This window comes from Aegilops tauschii, chromosome 5, assembly GCF_002575655.3.
Source record: "Aegilops tauschii subsp. strangulata cultivar AL8/78 chromosome 5, Aet v6.0, whole genome shotgun sequence".
NCBI lineage: Eukaryota > Viridiplantae > Streptophyta > Magnoliopsida > Poales > Poaceae > Aegilops > Aegilops tauschii.
The window spans coordinates 515,096,956-515,114,604 of record NC_053039.3 but is presented as its reverse complement, the minus strand read 5'-3'; the positions used below and the strand labels follow the sequence as shown (position 1 = coordinate 515,114,604).

Genomic DNA, 17,649 nt, shown 5'->3' with positions numbered 1-17,649 from the left:
CCAATTCGGCCTCCTCCCTTGTGGGGGGGCGCACCAGCCTCTTGTGGGCTGGTTAGCCTCCCTCCTATGGCCCATATGGCCCATATCTTTCCCCGGGAGGCGGGGGGTTCCGGTAACCCCTTCGGTACTCCGGTATGTACCCGATACACTCCGGAAACCTTCCGATGTCCGAATACTACCTTCCAATATATCAATCTTTACCTCTCGACCATTTCGAGACTCCTCGTCATGTCCATGATCTCATCTAGGGCTCCGAACAAACTTCGGTCACCAAAACACATAACTCATAATACAAATCGTCTGACTATGAGATTGTTAGCTTAGCATAATGATCGTTTGTATTATGAGTTATGTGTTTTGGTGACCGAAGTTTGTTCGGAGTCCCGGATGATATCACGGACATGACGAGGAGTCTCAAAATGGTCGAGAGGTAAAGATTATATATTGGAAGGTAGTATTCGGACATCGGAAGGGTTCGGGAGTGTATCGGGTACATACCGGAGTACCGGAGGGGTTACCAGAACCCCCCCCCCCCCCCCCCCCCCCCCGTCAAAAGATATGGGCCATAAGAGGGAGGCTAACCAGCCCAAAGGGGCTGGTGCGCCCCCCCCCCCCCCACACACACACACACAAGGGAGGAGGCCAAATTGGACTAGGGAAAGGGGGCGCACCCCCATTTCCTTCTCCTACTCCCTCTCCTTCCCTTTACCCCCTCCGGTAGAAGGAAAAAAGGTGGGGCTGAATCCTACTAGGACTGGAGTCCTAGTAGGACTCCCCACTCCTTGGCGCTCCCCTGGTTCCCGGCCTCCTCCCTCTTCCTCCTTTATATACGTGGGCAGGGCACCCCTTGGACATACAACAATTGTTCCAAGCCGTGTGCGGCGTCTCTCTCCACAGTTTGCTCCTCCGATCATAGCGTCGTAGTGCTTAGGCGAAGCCCAGCGCGGATCACATCACCATCACCGTCACCACGCCATCGTACTGACGAAACTCTCCCTCGACCCTCTGCTGGATCAAGAGTTCGAGGGACGTCATCGAGCTGAACGTGTGCTGAACACGGAGGTGCCGTACGTTCGGTACTTGGATCGGTTGGATCGTGAAGACGTTCGACTACATCAACCGCGTTAACATAACGCTTCCGCTTTCGGTCTACGAGGGTATGTGGACACACTCTCCCCCTCTCGTTGATATGCATCTCCTAGATAGATCTTGCGTGATCGTAGGAATTTTTTTGAAATTGCATGCTACGTTCCCTAACACTTAATTCCTTTTGTACTATGGTTTCCCTAAATCTTAAAAACTTCATCCACACAAAACTCAACAAGCACTCATGAGATAAGTTAGTATAAATCATTGCATAAACCTTATCATTCTCTACTGTAGAAAATCACTAAAATTATAATTTGACATTTCATACTAAATGTCTCTGCATATTTAATACTCCCATCCTCAAATAGAATCATTAAACAAGCAAACATATGCAAACAATGCAAACATAGCAGCAATCTGTCTAAACAGAATAGTTTGTAAGGAAAATCCATACTTATTTAACTCAAAAAATTCTGAAATTTTACCACGCTGTAGAGAATTTGTCATAGCTTGCTGTGCAAAAAGTTTCAACATTTTATCACATTCTGACTTTCTAGGGAATTTTTGCAACAATGATAAACTTTCTGTTTTGAAACAGCAACTCATATACTTGCAAATTGAGCGCGGTGAAGGCTATCTTGACACTTTTATTGAACTAAAAGATATAAAACATGTCTCTGAATAACAGCAAGCAAATATAAACAAAAGAAAATGACGCTCCAAGCAAAACACGTATCATGTGGTGAATAAAAATATAGCCTCAAGTAAAGTTACCGATGAACGAAGACGAAAGAGGGGATGCCATCCGGGGCATACCCAAGCTTAGGCTCTTGGTTTTCTTTGAATATTACCTTGGGGTGCCTTGGGCATCCCCAAGCTTAGGCTCTTGCCACTCCTTGTTCCGTAGTCCATCAAAACTTTACCCAAAACTTGAAAACTTCACAACACAAAACTTAACAGAAAACTCGTAAGCTCCGTTAATATAATAAAAAAAATCATTCACTTTGGTACTGTCAAGACAAGATTCATAATTTTTCTCACATTATTCCTACTGTACCCTATCATTTCTATAATTTATATTAAGCAATATAAGCCATAGAAACTAGAAAACAAGCAAACTATGCATCGAAAACAGAATCTGTCAAAAACAGAACAATCTGTAACGATCTGAATTGAAATCATACTTCTGTAACTCCAAAAATCTTGAGAAATTTGGAAGTCCTAGGCAATTTGTCTATTAATCTTCTTCAAAAAGAATCAACTAAAAAGCACTCTTCTGCTAAAAATGAGAATTGTTTTCGTGAGCGCAAAAGTTTCTGTTTTTCAGCAAGATCAAATCAACTATCACCATAAGCTATCCCAAAGGCTTTACTTGGCACTTTATTGAAACAAAAACTATAAAACATGATTACTACAGTACCTTAATCATGTGAACATGCAAAAACAGTAGGGGTAAACATTGGGTTGTCTCCCAACAAGCACTTTTCTTTAATGCCTTTCTAGCTAGGCATGATGATTTCAATGATGCTCATATAAAAGATAGGAATTGAAACATAATGGAAGCATCATGAAGAATATGACTAGCACATTTAAGTCTAACCCACTTCCTATGCATAGGTATTTTGTGAGCAAACAATTTATGGGAGCAAGAATCAACTAGCATAGGAAAGCAAAACAAGCATAACTTCAACACTTTAAACACATAGAGAGGAAAACTTGATATTATTGCAATAAGTAGAAGCATCTGTTCCTCTCTCATAATAATTTTCAGTAGCATCATGAATGAATTCAACAATATAACCATCACATAAAGCATTATTTTCATGATGCACAAGCATAGGAATTTTACTACTCACCACATAAGCAAAAAAATTCTCATGAATAGTAGTGGGAGCAAACTCAACAAAATAACTAAGGCATAATCCAATTGAAAATTAAAATCAAGATGACAAGTTTCATGGTTATCATTACATCACAATAATCATCATATATAGCAACTTTATTCTCATAATCAATTGGAACCTCTTCCGAAATAGTGGATTCATCACTAAATAAAGTCATGACCTCTCCAAATCCACCTTTATCATTATTACAATAAGATTCAACACCCTCCAAAATAGTGGGATCATTACTTCCTAGAGTTGACACTCTTCCAAACCCACTTTCATCAATATAATCATCATAAATAGGAGGCATGCTATCATCATAATAAATTTGCTCATCAAAACTTGGGGGAGAAAAAATATCATCTTCATCAAACATAGCATCCCCAAGCTTGTGGCTTTGCATATCATTATCATCATGAATATTCAAAGAATTCATACTAACAACATTGCAATCATGCTCATCATTCAAAGATTTAGTGCCAAACATTTTAATGCATTCTTCTAACACTTTGGCAAAATTACCAGATCCTTATTTTCATGAAAGACATTAAAAAGATGATGCATATGAGGCAACCTCAATTCCATTTTTTTATAGTTTTCTTTTATAGAATAAACTAGTGATAAAACAAGAAACTAAAAGATTCGATTGCAAGATCTAAAGATATACCTTCAAGAAGTCACCTCCCCGGCAACGGCGCCAGAAAAGAGCTTGATGTCTAGTACTCAGCCTTCTTCTTGTAGACATCGTTGGGCCTCCAAGTGCAGAGGTTTTTAGGACAACAGGAAATTTCCCTCAAGTGGATGACCTAAGGTTTATCAATCCGTGGGAGGCGTATGATGAAGATGGTCTCTCTCAAACAACCTTGCAACCAAATAACAAAGAGTCTCTTGTGTCCCCAACACACTCAATACAATGGTAAATTGTATAGGTGCACTAGTTCAGCGAAGAGATGGTGATACAAGTGCAATATGGATGGTAGATATAGGTTTTTGTAATCTGAAAATATAAAAACAGCAAGGTAACAAGTGATAAAAGTGAGCGAAAACGGTATTGCAATGCTTTGAAACAAGGCCTAGGGTTCATACTTTCACTAGTGCAAGTTATCTCAACAATGATAACATAATTAGATCATATAACAATCCCTCAGTGTGCAACAAAGAGTCACTCCAAAGTCACTAATAGCGGAGAAAAAATGAAGAGATTATTGTAGGGTATGAAACCATCTCAAAGTTATTCTTTCTGATCGATCTATTGGGCTATTCCTATAAGTGTCACAAACATCCCTAGAGTTCGTACTAAAATAACACCTTAAGACACACATCAACCAAAACCCTAATGTCACCTAGATACTCCAATGTCACCACAAGTATCCGCGGGTTTGATTATACGATATGCATCACAAAATCTTAGAGTCATCTATTCAAACCAACACAAAGAACTTCAAAGAGTGCCCCAAAGTTTCTACCGGAGAGTCAAGACGAAAACGTGTGCCAACCCCTATGCATAAGTTCACAAGGTCACAGAACCCGCAAGTTGATCACCATAACATACATCAAGTGGATCACGTCAATATCCCATTGTCACCACAGATAAGCAAATGCAAGACATACATCAAGTGTTCTCAAATCCTTAAAGACTCAATCTGATAAGATAACTTCAAAGGGAAAACGCAATCCATTACAAGAAGGTAGAGGGGGAGAAACATCATAAAATCCAACTATAATAGCAAAGCTCGCGGTATATCAAGATCGTGCCAAATCAAGAACACGAGAGAGAGAGAGAGAGAGAGAGAGAGAGATCAAACACATAGCTACTGGTACATACCCTCAGCCCCAAGGGTGAACTATCCCTCCTCATCATGAAGAGCGCCGGGATGATGAAGATGGCCACCGGTGATGATTCACCCCTCCGGCAGGGTGCCGAAATAGGGTCCTAATTAGTTTTCGTGGCTATAGAGGCTTGCGGCGGCGGAACTCCCGATCTAGGTTCTGCTCTGGAGGTTTGGGAATATATAAGAGGTGTTGGCGTCGAGAACAAGTCAGGGGGGTCCACGAGTCAACCACAAGGTCAGAGGGCGCGCCTTAGGGGGTGGGAGCACCCTCCACCCTTGTGGATGACTCGGGACTCTTCTGGCCCAACTCTTTTGCTTCGGGGGCTTCTTTTGGTCCAAAAGTAATCTCCGTAAATTTTCAGGTCAATTGGACTCAGTTTGACATTCCTTTTCTGCGAAACTCAAAAACAAGGAAAAAAAACTGGCACTGGGCTCTAAGTTAATAGGTTAGTCCCAAAAATCATATAAAATAGCATATAAATGCATATAAAACATCCAAGATAGATAATATAATAGCATGGAACAATAAAAAATTATAAATACGTTGGAGACGTATCACTTGCACCAGCGAGCCATTCTTGCAACTAAGTGGAAATGGCACTTTGGGACCCACTCACCTCCGGTGGAATGGCTACAATGGCAGCCTTCTCCAACCAAAGCACCTTCTAGAACTGTTTGGAGTGCGGGCAACCCCAAAACCGGTGTAGATGGATTTTCTCTCTGCCACATGCTGCATAGAACACGCCCCCTTTGATTCTCCTACAGTGCAGTTCGGCTGCGACTACTAGCCCGTTCCTCAACCGTCCAGGTATGGATCTTTGCCTTATTCAAAGCATTTGTACCCTATAGTGCCAGCCAACCCTTGTGTTCTTTGAGCGAGGATGAACTGCTCGGTCGTCCGTCCTTCACCCCGTTGATGCTCATTCGCTAATGGTACGCCGACTTGATAGTAAAGTGGCCATTCTTTGTGAAACAAGGAGACCTCCTGAACAAGGTGGTGGATGCAAAAGATTATGGCATCTCTAAATGCATTCATCAAATGGTGGCCCCCATTTGTCCGCGAACATGTTAGGACATGGTTGTGCATATCCCTCTTGTACGGACAAGATGGCATCACCCAGAGAGTCCTCATATTACCATGTCATTTGACAAACATAAGGGTAGCCTAAAACACTGATGCAACACAACATCTGGGTGGGGAGTTACATGTAGTCTCATGATGGCAAAAGAAAAAGGGAAGGAGATTGAGGAGCAACTGCAGAACAATGGGTAGGAGAAGTGGTGGGAGAATAAGCGTGGATAAGAGAGGGAAGAAAAGAGAGACAGAAAGAAAGGGCGGAATATTGGAAATTAAAGGGCCGGAAAGGGAGGAGATTTTTTTAAAAAAATGTATGTCTGTGTAGAAAATATTTAAAAACTTAACTATGTTTCCACAAGAAGGGCCTAAAATTCGTACAGCGTCTGAAACAATTCAAATGAAAAGGTTTGCCGAGTGCCTCTGAAATAACAGTGGCAAAGATGAACATAGTGTACTGACGGCTTAAAACATCTCAAAGGACATTATGTTCGATGATAACACATGCAACTATCAATTAAAAATCATGAATTTAAGGTGAATAAACAAAAATAAAAGGAAAAAACAAAAGAACGAACATAAAACCAAAAAAAGATAACAAATTCAAGAAAGGGAAAAACAAAAATTTGGTCAGAAGCTTCTACAAGCAATACAAAATCGGTCAAGCAATATGAAGGAGCTATTTTTCTTCTTGATCTAGTTGTGCTTTAGCAAATCTGGCCTATTGGGGAAAGGGAGTACTGGAGATGCTCTTACACAAACCTAGCCAGGATCGTGCCGCGCGGACCGGCATGTGCATGGAATTTTGGCCCGGCACATGCCTCTCATGGCACGTGATTAAAAGTGTCGGTCCAGCCTTCGACCTGCCATGGAACAAGGCCGATCTAAACGCCAGGCCTTAAGACAACCCTTTTATTTGTGGGCCGGCATGACCCGACATGGCATGCGCCCGTCCGGCTTGTAACTAGTTATTTTTCTATATTTTTTATTTTTTTGCATTTCTTAACTTTTGGAGATTTTTCCCTATATTATTTTTGAATTTTTTAGATTCTTCTGTAGTTTTTACTACTGTCTCTGTTTCTTTTTAGTCTATATATAAGATTTGTCTTAAGTAAAACGTAGTGAAGTTTGACTAAGATTATAGGGAAAAATATCAACATTCACAATATAAAATCAATATCATTAGATGCATCATTGAATTAATTTTCATATTATATATCTCCAGTATTATAGATGTTGATAATTTTGTATATAAATTAAAGTTTATGAAGTTTGACTTAAGAAAAATCTTATATGCAAAGTAAAAAAGAAACGGAGGGAATACTTTTTTAGATTTTTTTTTGTTCAAACATAAACCTGAAAAGCTAAAAATGACGAAGGCCATTTTTTTTTTGAGTAACACAACGAGGGCCAGCTGTGCAGCCGTGCCGGCCCGGGCTTTATAACTGGTGCGCCTGGCCCAATCCCCGTGGCCAGGCCTTCGGGCCGCACGACCCTTTTACATGAGCCGTGCCATGCCAGGCCCTTTTACAGGCGGCCCGGCCCACGTGACCCTTTTACACCACCTGCTTCATTCGCTCAAAAAGAAAAGAAAAAACACCACCCGCTTCAACGCCGTCAAATCGACTTCCGCCCACAATCCCTAAAAAGAACTTGCGCCCACCAAATCACGCGTTCCCCACTCCGTTCCCCTCATGTCCAGCGCCGGCGACCCCGCCGGTGCGGCGGCCGCGGCGGCGCCAAACCCGTCGGTGCGCGCCCCCAGGCTGCCCCGCTGGACGCGGCAGGAGATACTGGTGCTCATCGAGGGCAAGCGCATGGTTGAAGTCCGCGGCGGCGCGCGCGGCGGGAGGGGGCGCCTGGCGGCGGCGGCGGCCGGGGCAACCGGGGAAGGGGCGGCGGCGGCGCTGGAGCCCAAGTGGGCCGCGGTCGCGGAGTACTGCCGGCGGCATGGCGTGGAGAGGGGGGCCGTGCAGTGCCGGAAGCGGTGGAGCAACCTCGCTGGGGACTGGAAGAAGATAAAGGAGTGGGAGCGGGCGGCCGCCGGCGCGCGGGAGCCCTCGTTCTGGGCCATGCGCAACGACGCGAGGCGGGAGCGCCGGCTCCCTGGGTTCTTCGACCGCGAGGTGTACGGCATACTCGAAGGTCGAGGTCGGGGAGTCGTCGCCGGCAGCAGCTCCGGCGGTGATGCCGCCATGGAGGAAGTAGGGGTGGTGCGCATGGAGGAGGATGGTGAGGAGGAGGAGACGGGGGAGGAGGAGGAGGAGAGAGGGAAGGGGAAGGAGGTGGCAGTGGCAGTGGAGACCGTGTTTGACAGTGGCCGGCCCGCCGGGGAGGAGGTCCTCTTCTCGGAGGACGAAGAGGAGGAAGATGCTGAGACGCCAGAGGCGACGCCGGCACCACCGCCGGCGGTCATCGCCTTGCCGATTTCGGAGAATTCGGAGGCATCAAGGCAACAGAGCGCACAGCAAGGCACAACAAAAGGCGGGCAAGGAGGGCATCAAGGCAGCACCAAGACAGCAGGCTCACCGACACTGCAGCAGAGCGGGCAGAAGAGACGGCGAACCGGCGACGACGGTGAGCCCAGAGCAGAAGGCATGGCAGACAAGCTGCTGGAGATCCTAGAGCGGAACAGCCAGCTCGTGGCGGCGCAGCTGGAGGCGCAGAACCTGAACTCGGAGCGAGACCGGGAGGAGAGGAGAGAGCAGGCCAACAGCCTCGCCGTCGTGCTCGGCAGGCTCGCCGATGCTCTTGGCAGGATCGCCGATAAGCTCTAGCTACCTGGACTGGAGCTGCATGCCTGGACAGAAGAAGTTGGGTGTACAGATTGGTATAGGAGGATGATTACTCTCCTGGCATTTGATTCCTTTTTCTCTTTGTGATGAACTTGTTCCGGAATTCGGTCCGGAAGGGTGGGGGATTTATCATGTACTGTATGTAGGGTAATATAAGGTTATATATAATATATATACTGTCATTCAGGTGATCTGATTCTGAACTAGAGAGATCTTGATTGTGTATTGCGTCTTGTGCTGAAATGGAAATATGTATCTTTTGCTGAGTACAAAAATTGTTTCTAAGCTTATTTGCCCTGTCACAAGTGTGTGGGATATCATCAACCCAAAATGTTTCCTATGCAATAGGGATTTCGAAGACTTCGGGCATCTGTTTTTTCAAGTGCAAATTAGTGAAGCAAGTGTGGAGAGAATGTGGATTGGAAGAACAAAGGGTGATCCTTAGCTCCAAAGTAAATTAATGCTAGAGGTATGATGGAATGCAAGGAATCTGCAGCATGAAGGAGGACAGAATTTGCATTATAGTGTTGTTGATGTGGACATGGTGGAATGAACTCGACAAAATCCAGAGAAGGGGAAAACGCAAAAATTTCTGGAGAAGTAGCGTGGATGACGATCAAACACCAGACAGCGGAGTTCCTGGAAATATCAGTTCCAGGCTGCGGGTGAAGCACTTGCGATCGCCAGCGAGTCGGGAATGGGCAAGGTGCTCCTGGAAACTGGTGATATGGAGTTGAAGCAGGGTATGGAAGCTGAGAGCTCTAGTTCGTCGCCCCTGTGTGCGATTTTTCAAGACGTGAAGGCTTTTGCTACACTTCATTTTCTGAATTTCAAAAGTCTTGTACTGCCCAAGAACATGTAATGATATTGCTCATGACCTTTCAGGTTTCAGCAATGGTTTCCATATGCCTGATGTAACGGCTCTGTGCCTGATGTAATGTCTTTATTGAAGAGCAATTTAGCTCTTTGATGTAATCTCTTTATTGGAGAGCAATTTAGCTCTTTCTATTAGTTGTTTACATGCTTAGGCATTAAAAAAACATCAGCCAACCAAATTGGCCATTTGGAGCTACAAGGCCACAGAAATTACTTGGAACTTGCAAGACAGTATCCATCAATCAATATCAGTACTCCACACGCTACTCCATATATAACTAACCAAATTTCCGGTTCGACGACAACTTGTACAAGAGCTTACAGTAAAAATAGTGCTACAAACATTACAGAGGCACACCATAAAGGCTTCAAGTCCAGTTACAGCAGCACTCAACAACTCAACACAGGATTACAAACCGCATAGGTACAGCTACTCCGTCAGGTGAAGAAAAATGGTAAAGAACAACAGATCGGATCAGAATCCCCGCAAGGCATGTGAACCGAGCATCTATCTACATATCACAAGGTGAGGTGAGCCGAGCTGAGCCTCACGAGGTTGGCATCAATGTGGCACCAACCAGAGGGCTCCGAAATAGACGACTGGAGTGAGGCCGAACTGGTTCAGGCATGAGGCGGCGCTCTGGATAAGCCATGGTGACTTTCAGGTGGTGGCGGTGGTGTTGGGGGTGTGGGCAGCTCCGGCCTGCTGTAGAACACCGTCGTGATGAACCCGGTGGCAGGGGAGCCCACGGACGACCGCACCCAACCGTTCGGTCCTTTGTCCAGATAGCAGTCCGTTATGTCATGCAGGGTGATTGCTGGGTCCACTTTCTTGCCAGCGCACATCAACTCCACCTGCAAGCACACCATAGGTCGATACATATGAAAAATATTGAAAGCTATCACTTGCTAGGAGGTTTTGATGAGCCGAGACAATGCTTCTCTTATTCTATACATGTAAAGCGGTGGCATGCACTCTGTTGCTGCATGCCCAAATGGGATTTATGATTACGCCCAAAAGAGGCAAAAGGATGTCCGACACAAATTCGGACTGCAAGCTGGGAACAATAATTTGAGTTTTTTCTCAGGTCTAGCTTATCACTGACACTGGGAGAAGGGAAAACATACCTCAGCTTCACTTGAAAGATTGAGTTTCTGCACAAGGTACTTTTGTATGAAGGAAGCAGGCAATTCAACATCCCTAGGTCAATGTGATAAAGGCGCAAGTTAGCACAAACTTAACATATTGTGTTTGTACATGAAACAGTAGCCTGGATAACTCACTTGATCCTCAAAAAATTTGTAGGTAGCTGTGGTAAAGGAGGTTGTCCCTTCCTGAAACAAATGAAAACACCAAAAGCATGATTTCTGTGTTTCCTTCAAAACGTACAATAAACGTCATAAGAGAAGTCTAGTGCTTCTTACTGGTCAAAAGCAGCCACTAGATAGAACCATAATGCTCGCAGTCTTCTCTTTTTCCTAGGTTGTTTTGCCTTGAATATTTTCTTTTTCCCCTTCAGAGGGAACACTTTCTTGCTTCCAGTCTTCTTCACTAGATTCTCCTTTCTTGTCGGGTATTCCTTAGACTCCAACAAGCGTTTCAAGAGGCTAGCCTTTGCTTCATTGGAAGGAGCACCATGCTCTGGATCACCAGACATGATTCCAGTTCTATTGTCCTCTTCGGAACCTGATTTGAGAGATTTTTTACTTTTACCAACTCTAATATGAGAGGCCAAAGGTTTCCATCCTCCAACTTTCTTTGTTGCATCTTTACTGCCCTGCAAGGTAGAATACTGCATATAAATCATGTAAAGCATGAAAAGAATAATTAACCATATATGACTTATATATTCAAAAAGAGTGAAACCCAAACAAAAATAGACCAATACATACATTGCAGGGTCTGAAGGGTGTGGACAATACTTCCCTTACAAACAGTTATAGCATTTGATGCATGCATAAATGACATTAAGTTTCCAACACAAATTTAACGGCATTGTGCATCATATGTGTATAGAAAACTAATAAGAGTTCAAGACGAACACAAAGACCGTGTTGTGCATCTATCCTAATGTCACCAACCGATACGTACGTGTGTACACACCGTAAATCTCACCAAGGTTGATTGAAAAGAGTCAACTAAATCGATGTTAGTATGATCCCTTACACAGTCGATGTTGATGCTACTCAATAACGACCTATATGATTAAACAAGAAAACCTCAGATGCACATAAACACTTCAGGTACCAAACAAACAAAGGATCAAAGGGCCTCATGTTCTATTCATTTAGCATACCAGAAATGCAATGTATAAAGAAGTGCCCAGAACCAAGATGTGCCCAAGAGAATAAAGTCAACCGACATGTTTTAGCCCCAAAGTAGTCACATAGTGCTGCTACGAAATTACAGCCTTCAGATTAAAACAAAAGCTACATACCAAAGACAAGCTGCGTAAGCACGAAGCTTTTGTTCTCCTCTTTGTAAGGCATTTCTGTATAGACACCCGAGGACCATGGACTGTCAGTGAAGATAGAGATCGTTCTTTTCTCTTGACAGGTGATTCGACCGGTGATATGGCTTCTTGGTCCACAACCTTCCGTCTTTTAGAAGGAAATATCTTTGACCTCACATATTGTAGGCTGTGATCAACTCTGAACAGAAAATTGATTGACATGAACCATAAGCTTAAGTTGTTTATTAAAAAACAGACAATAACGTCTGCTTGTGATATGTAGGTTGAGACAAACCTGAGTTTCTCCTCTGGAGCACAGCCTAAATCAATGTTGCAAGTAGGGCAGTAGCAGATCTCCTTATCGATGAACTCCTTAGATATGCACTTTCTGCAAACTGATCAAAGGTATAAATCAATGGCTGAAGCACAAAAATGGAAGAACCAATTAAGATTGTACAGATAATTTCTGAAGGGCTGTTTTTTACAGTAACCTTAAAAGGCTCAAACACACAGAAATCTAAGAAGAATAGCTGAAAATGCTCACTCCTTTCCAAAGATAGATGACGAACTGCTTTGCAATCACCAATACGCAACTTTAACCATTATTTTTTAGGGAAATACAAGTAATATATTACAAAAAAGTTATTATTGTGAAACTAATTTTCATGACAATCAAATGGTCTCGTCTACACCTAACCAGCCTAAATAATTTTTCCTGACAACTAATGAAGCTGAAGATGCCATAGAGGATCCACCAATCACAATCTGTCTACATTTCCAGTAACTTTCTTTACAGTTAGCTGGTGACCTCACTGTCTCCTTGTTTTTTTATTAAAGATAATACTCACACGAACAATTTTCCTATGACGCAGTACTGTAAAATTCTATGGGAGATAAAAGTCTTTATCATCCACTCCATTGACCGCCACCAAAATGCTTCCATTTTGTCCTAATCACAATTAAAAAATTATATGACAGAGAAAAGTACGCATTTCAAACCTAAACAGGTTTATTTAATGAAATGTACCTAATGACCTCAGTTTGTTCGCTGAAAATTTTAACCCTTCCCGGTGCCCCGACAGGCTCATGACCAACCAAAACAAAATAGCACCTAAGCCTCCTATAACGACAAATCCCTAACAAGCATTCAAGTAACTATTAAGCCTGAAACAATGTCAGCACCAACATGGCCCTGACACCGTTGATCACCAAGACAGATGAGAAGGGCTGCCATGGCAGCGAAACAGAAGCAAGGTGTCTGGAGAGGCCGGAGACGTATGCGGATGGAAGTGGCTGACAGTGGGACCGGGTGCAAGGGGTCAGCGCCTGACAAAGGGGCCCAGGCAGAGGGTTAGGTGAGCAGCGTGCATGTGTGAGCTGGTGTCGAGCTGGGGTGAGTTGTAGCGGTATTGATATAAACAGTGGGAATCTCTCTGTAGTGGTATCGAAGAAATGAAATAGAATCTATTTTCTCCCTGGTCTCTCTTCTTCTTCCTCCCCAAGCTATCTTCTCCCTCACCTGACCGCTATTTACCAGATCTCAACGATCCATGGCTATCACAGTTGGTATTCAGAGCTTCATTCGGTCAGTGCGCGCTTCCATATTCTCTTGATTGTGTGCTAAAATCCTGCAGAAGGTTGTGGATCGCCCTCGGGCTTGATCTATGTAATTCCCGAAGCGGGTTCACCGATTCGGGGCGGGGATCGCGACGGCGCCGTCCAAGCCAAGTGCTCAGGCAAGGCAAGTGTTGTCCTCCATGGAAGCATTTGAGGAGAGGTTGATGAAGGAGCTGGAGTCGCTCAAGTTCGTCAGGGACAATATGGAGGGGATCGACGCGATCTCGGCTAGGCTGGACGTTCTGGATAGGCGGATGGAAGAGCAAACAGGGCGCATCGACGCGGTGCAGGCTAAGGTAGATCTCACCATGAACTCCCTGGCGGACGTAAGGCAGGACCAAATGGCTGCGGCAAGGGTGGCCAAGTCGGCCGCAATTCCAAGCTCGCCAGGGGCTACAGGGCAGGAAGGGATCATTCAATCGCCACCACCTCGTCCCCCTCTTCCACCCTTACAGATTCCTCGGCCGGCTACATTTCAGTATCAGCCCGACATGGCTCGAGGAGAAGATATGCAGTTGTCTGCTCGCCGAAGCTGGATGCCCAAGATGAATTTCCCCAAATTTGATGGTACGGACATGCGAATCTGGCTGGATGGTTGTGATGCTTACTTTGCCCTGTATGATATTCCAGAGAATTTCAAAGTCACTTCAGCAACTCTGCATTTGGAGCGTGATGCAGCTCACTGGTATCATGCATTCAAACTGTCAGTCAGATGGGTGTATTGGGTGAGTTTCAGAGAGGCTGTGCTCGCAGAATTTGATGTGAATGTGCATAGAGAAACAATGAGGACCCTGCTTCTTCTGAAACAGAAGGGAACTGTTGAGGAGTGCAAAAGGGAGTTACTGCAATTAGTGTATCAGGTCAAGCTATATAAGCCAGCAGTTAGTGACACATTTTTGGTAACCAGATTTATGTTAGGGCTTAAGGAGGAGCTCAAGGGAGCTGTAGAGATACAATTTCCCATCACCATAGCTGCTGCAGCAGCTTTTGCAATGGTGCAGGAAGCCACATTGGCTAGACAAAAAAACAGCAAATTTCAGTCTAAAGCAACCTTCAGCAAACCAGGGAACAGAATAAGCACTGGGTCTGGAGAATTGTGGAAGGCAAGGCAGTTGAAGGAGTACAGAAGGGCAAATGGGTTAAGTTTTGGTTGTGGAGAAAATTTTGCTCCAGGGCATGTTTGTGTGCAGAAGCCAGCTGGTCCAGCCTAAGCTATGGCCATCACCACAGATCAACAAGACAATGCACAGATATCTGATAACATATTGGATGCTCTAGCAGTGCAAGAAGCCATTGAGGAGGAACTGTTGCTGTTTGTTAATGCCCTGTCAGGAGCTGAGCACCCAAAAACAATCAGATTCAGAGCTCTAGTGGGTAAAAGTTGTGCTGTCCTGTTAGATTCTGGCAGTACACATAGTTTTATTGATGCAGCTGTTGTGCCTAGAATAGCAGCAGAGACCAAACAGTTACCCACTCCTTTAACTGTCAAGGTGGCTAATGGGGAAACTCTTGCATGTTCATCTGAAGTTCCTGCTCTAACTTGGTGGTTACAGGGCAATACCTTTACTTATGCTGCTAAAGTGGTGGAGCTGGGAGGCTATGACATTATTTTGGGCATGGATTGGTCGGAACAATGGGGTCCCATGACCTGCCATTGGAAGGAAAAGTGGATTGAGTTTCAGTGCCAAGAAAAGATGGTCAAACTGCAGGGAATTCAAACTAACCAACAGTCTGAACTGAAGGAAATGTCTATGGATCAGGTTGTCAAATGTTACAAAGGGAATGACATATGGGCCACTGCTATTTTATTTCCACAAGACAAGACCCAACCAGAAGAGCCTCCTGCAGAAGTACAGCAACTGCTGCAATCCTTCTCTAATGTGTTCCAAGAACCAACAGGCCTGCCTCCTGTCAGAGCCCTAGACCATACCATCCACCTTATTCCAGGAGCCACTCCAGTAAATTGTAGACCTTACAGATACTCTCCTCTGCAAAAGGATGAGACTGAGAAGCAAGTGAGCAAAATGCTAGCTGAAGGGTTGATCGCACCAAGCATGGGTCCCTTTGCTATCACAAACAAGTTGCCTACAGCCTGCTGGCAAACCATAATTCATCTGATTTCACTTGGATCACTGACCATGCTCAGAATCTCACTGTCCTTCGAGCACCCAATCACTCATGTTATCTCCTGAATGGGCGAAACACTCGCGAAAAGCATGAGCCGCAAACCCATACTTGCGGTCCTGGGGAATTGGTAGAAGTTAGCCTCTCCGAGACAAGCTAACAGAGCATGTATATACTGAAGCTACCACCTTTCCACATCAGACATTCAGACGAGCATACCTGCTGCATATATAACCTCTATAACCCATACAACGAAGCAAATGGCAACGAAAACGCCAATTCTCTGACGAGACAGCCAACGCATCCACCTTCCACGCGCAGCACCCAGAACAGCACACAAATCGCAGCGCGTGGGAAAGTATGGACGCACGCCGCCACCTTTCCACGCATCGCCTCGGACGCGCCGGGGCCAGGGGTCACCGCGGCGGGCGCAGATTTGGCGCGCGGAACGGCCGGAGCAAGCGGCCGCCTTCCACGCTATAATTCGGCCACATCGCGCTACGGTCGCAAGCGAGAGAGCAAGAAAAAAACCGTGGAGCGGGGAGGGAGCGGGAGCGGTGGGGGGAACTCACAGGTGTGGAGGCACTCGGTGATGGTGGCGGCGTCGCGGAGCAGGCGGCGGCAGAGGGGGCAGGTCAGGCACGCCACCAGGGCCGCGCGCTTCACCATCACGACGCCCGCGCCCCCGCCCCCGACCCCGCCGTCTCCTCCCGCCCCTCCGCCGGACGGCGCGGGGCACGCCAGCACGGCGTTCTGCATGCCGGCCGGCGAGGGCCTCCCTTCTCCCCGGAGCGGACCGGACGCGAGCACGACCGGACGGAACCCCCCTCGGTCGCTCCCTCGTCCCTCCTCTGCGACAGCGACAGTGACGGCCGCTGTGTCGAATGTCGATCGATCCCAGGCGACGTGTCGGCCGAGGTCTAGGTCGCCGTGGACCCAGCCCACTCGCTCCCGCCCTGGCCCGAGCCCACCAGCCCATCCACCGCCCCACCGCCGGCCCGGCCCATGAGCCCGCAGTCATCGAGCCTTAACCACTCGCGTGGCGTGAATGCTTCACGTGGAGCACACTAATCCACACTCCCAGATCTGGAAGCCTCGGTGACCGCACGCCTCCCACCCACCCACGCGCCGCCCCGCCGCGCCGGAGCGCCGCCATGGAGGAGAGCGAGACCCAGCGCTGGGCGTCGCTGATGCCGGAGCTCGTCGACCGCATCGCCAACCTGCTTCTCGACGCCGCCGACGTCGACTGCTACATGACCCTCCGCGCCGTCTGCCACAGCTGGCGCGCGGCGACCGCCGACCCGGGGGGCACGCTGGACCCGCGCTTCCGGCCGCGCGGCTGGGTCATGCTCGACTACCCGTCCCACGGCGTCGACGCGCGCCTCCTCGTCAACACCGCCACGGGCCGCTTCCACGGCCGGCGCATGCCCATCCTCCGCGCCTACTTCGTCGTCTCCGTCACCGCCGACGGGCTGCTCGTGCTGGCCGCCAGGGACCCGCCCCACGCCGCCTGCGTGCTCCACCCCTTCACCGGCCACGTGGTCCGCTTCGCAGCCCGCATGCGCGCCCACGTGCTCGCCGCCGCCGTCTCCGGCTCGTCCCCGCCCTACCTCGTCCTCTACTGCCAGGACACCATGAAGCTCTACCGGGCCAGCCCCGACAGCAAGGAGTTCATCAGGTACAAGAAGAGGTACGCGTACCCTCTGGTCAGGAAGGCCGTCCAGGGCCTCGTCGCCGTCGACGGCCACCAGGGGCATCTGCCGCCGCTCCCGGCCGCGCTGGTCGCCAAGATCGCCGATCTGATGAGCCCTTTCAACGACGTGCCCGCCGACGTGCCCGCCGAGGAGATCGACACCGCCTCCTGGAAGCGCTGCTTCGTGGTGGAGTCCGCCGGGGAAACGC

At 46.9% G+C, this 17,649-nt stretch overlaps 2 protein-coding genes across 3 annotated transcripts; one reads left to right on the top strand and one right to left on the bottom strand.

Annotated features, from left to right (window-relative positions):
* The first annotated feature begins 7,498 nt into the window (after nt 1–7,498).
* On the top strand, nt 7,499–8,952 carry LOC109741615 (trihelix transcription factor ASR3). The gene has a single exon (XM_020300693.4). It carries the CDS (start codon nt 7,577–7,579, stop codon nt 8,657–8,659), a length of 1,083 nt encoding a protein of 360 aa, XP_020156282.1. The 5' UTR covers nt 7,499–7,576; the 3' UTR covers nt 8,660–8,952.
* Nucleotides 8,953–9,791: 839 nt separating this feature from the next.
* On the bottom strand, nt 9,792–16,780 carry LOC109741614 (E3 ubiquitin protein ligase DRIP2). 2 transcript variants are annotated; one of them, XM_020300692.4, is made up of 7 exons: nt 16,320–16,780; nt 12,302–12,401; nt 11,992–12,205; nt 10,979–11,331; nt 10,838–10,888; nt 10,682–10,754; nt 9,792–10,408 (listed from the first exon to the last, which is right to left on the bottom strand). In XM_020300692.4, exons 1-7 carry the CDS (start codon nt 16,504–16,506, stop codon nt 10,175–10,177), a joined length of 1,212 nt encoding a protein of 403 aa, XP_020156281.1. In that variant the 5' UTR covers nt 16,507–16,780; the 3' UTR covers nt 9,792–10,174. The 2 variants fall into 2 exon arrangements, with proteins under 2 accessions (XP_020156281.1, XP_045085201.1); XM_045229266.2 differs by having other exon boundaries at nt 10,979–11,346; nt 16,320–16,634.
* Between the last annotated feature and the right edge of the window lie 869 nt (nt 16,781–17,649).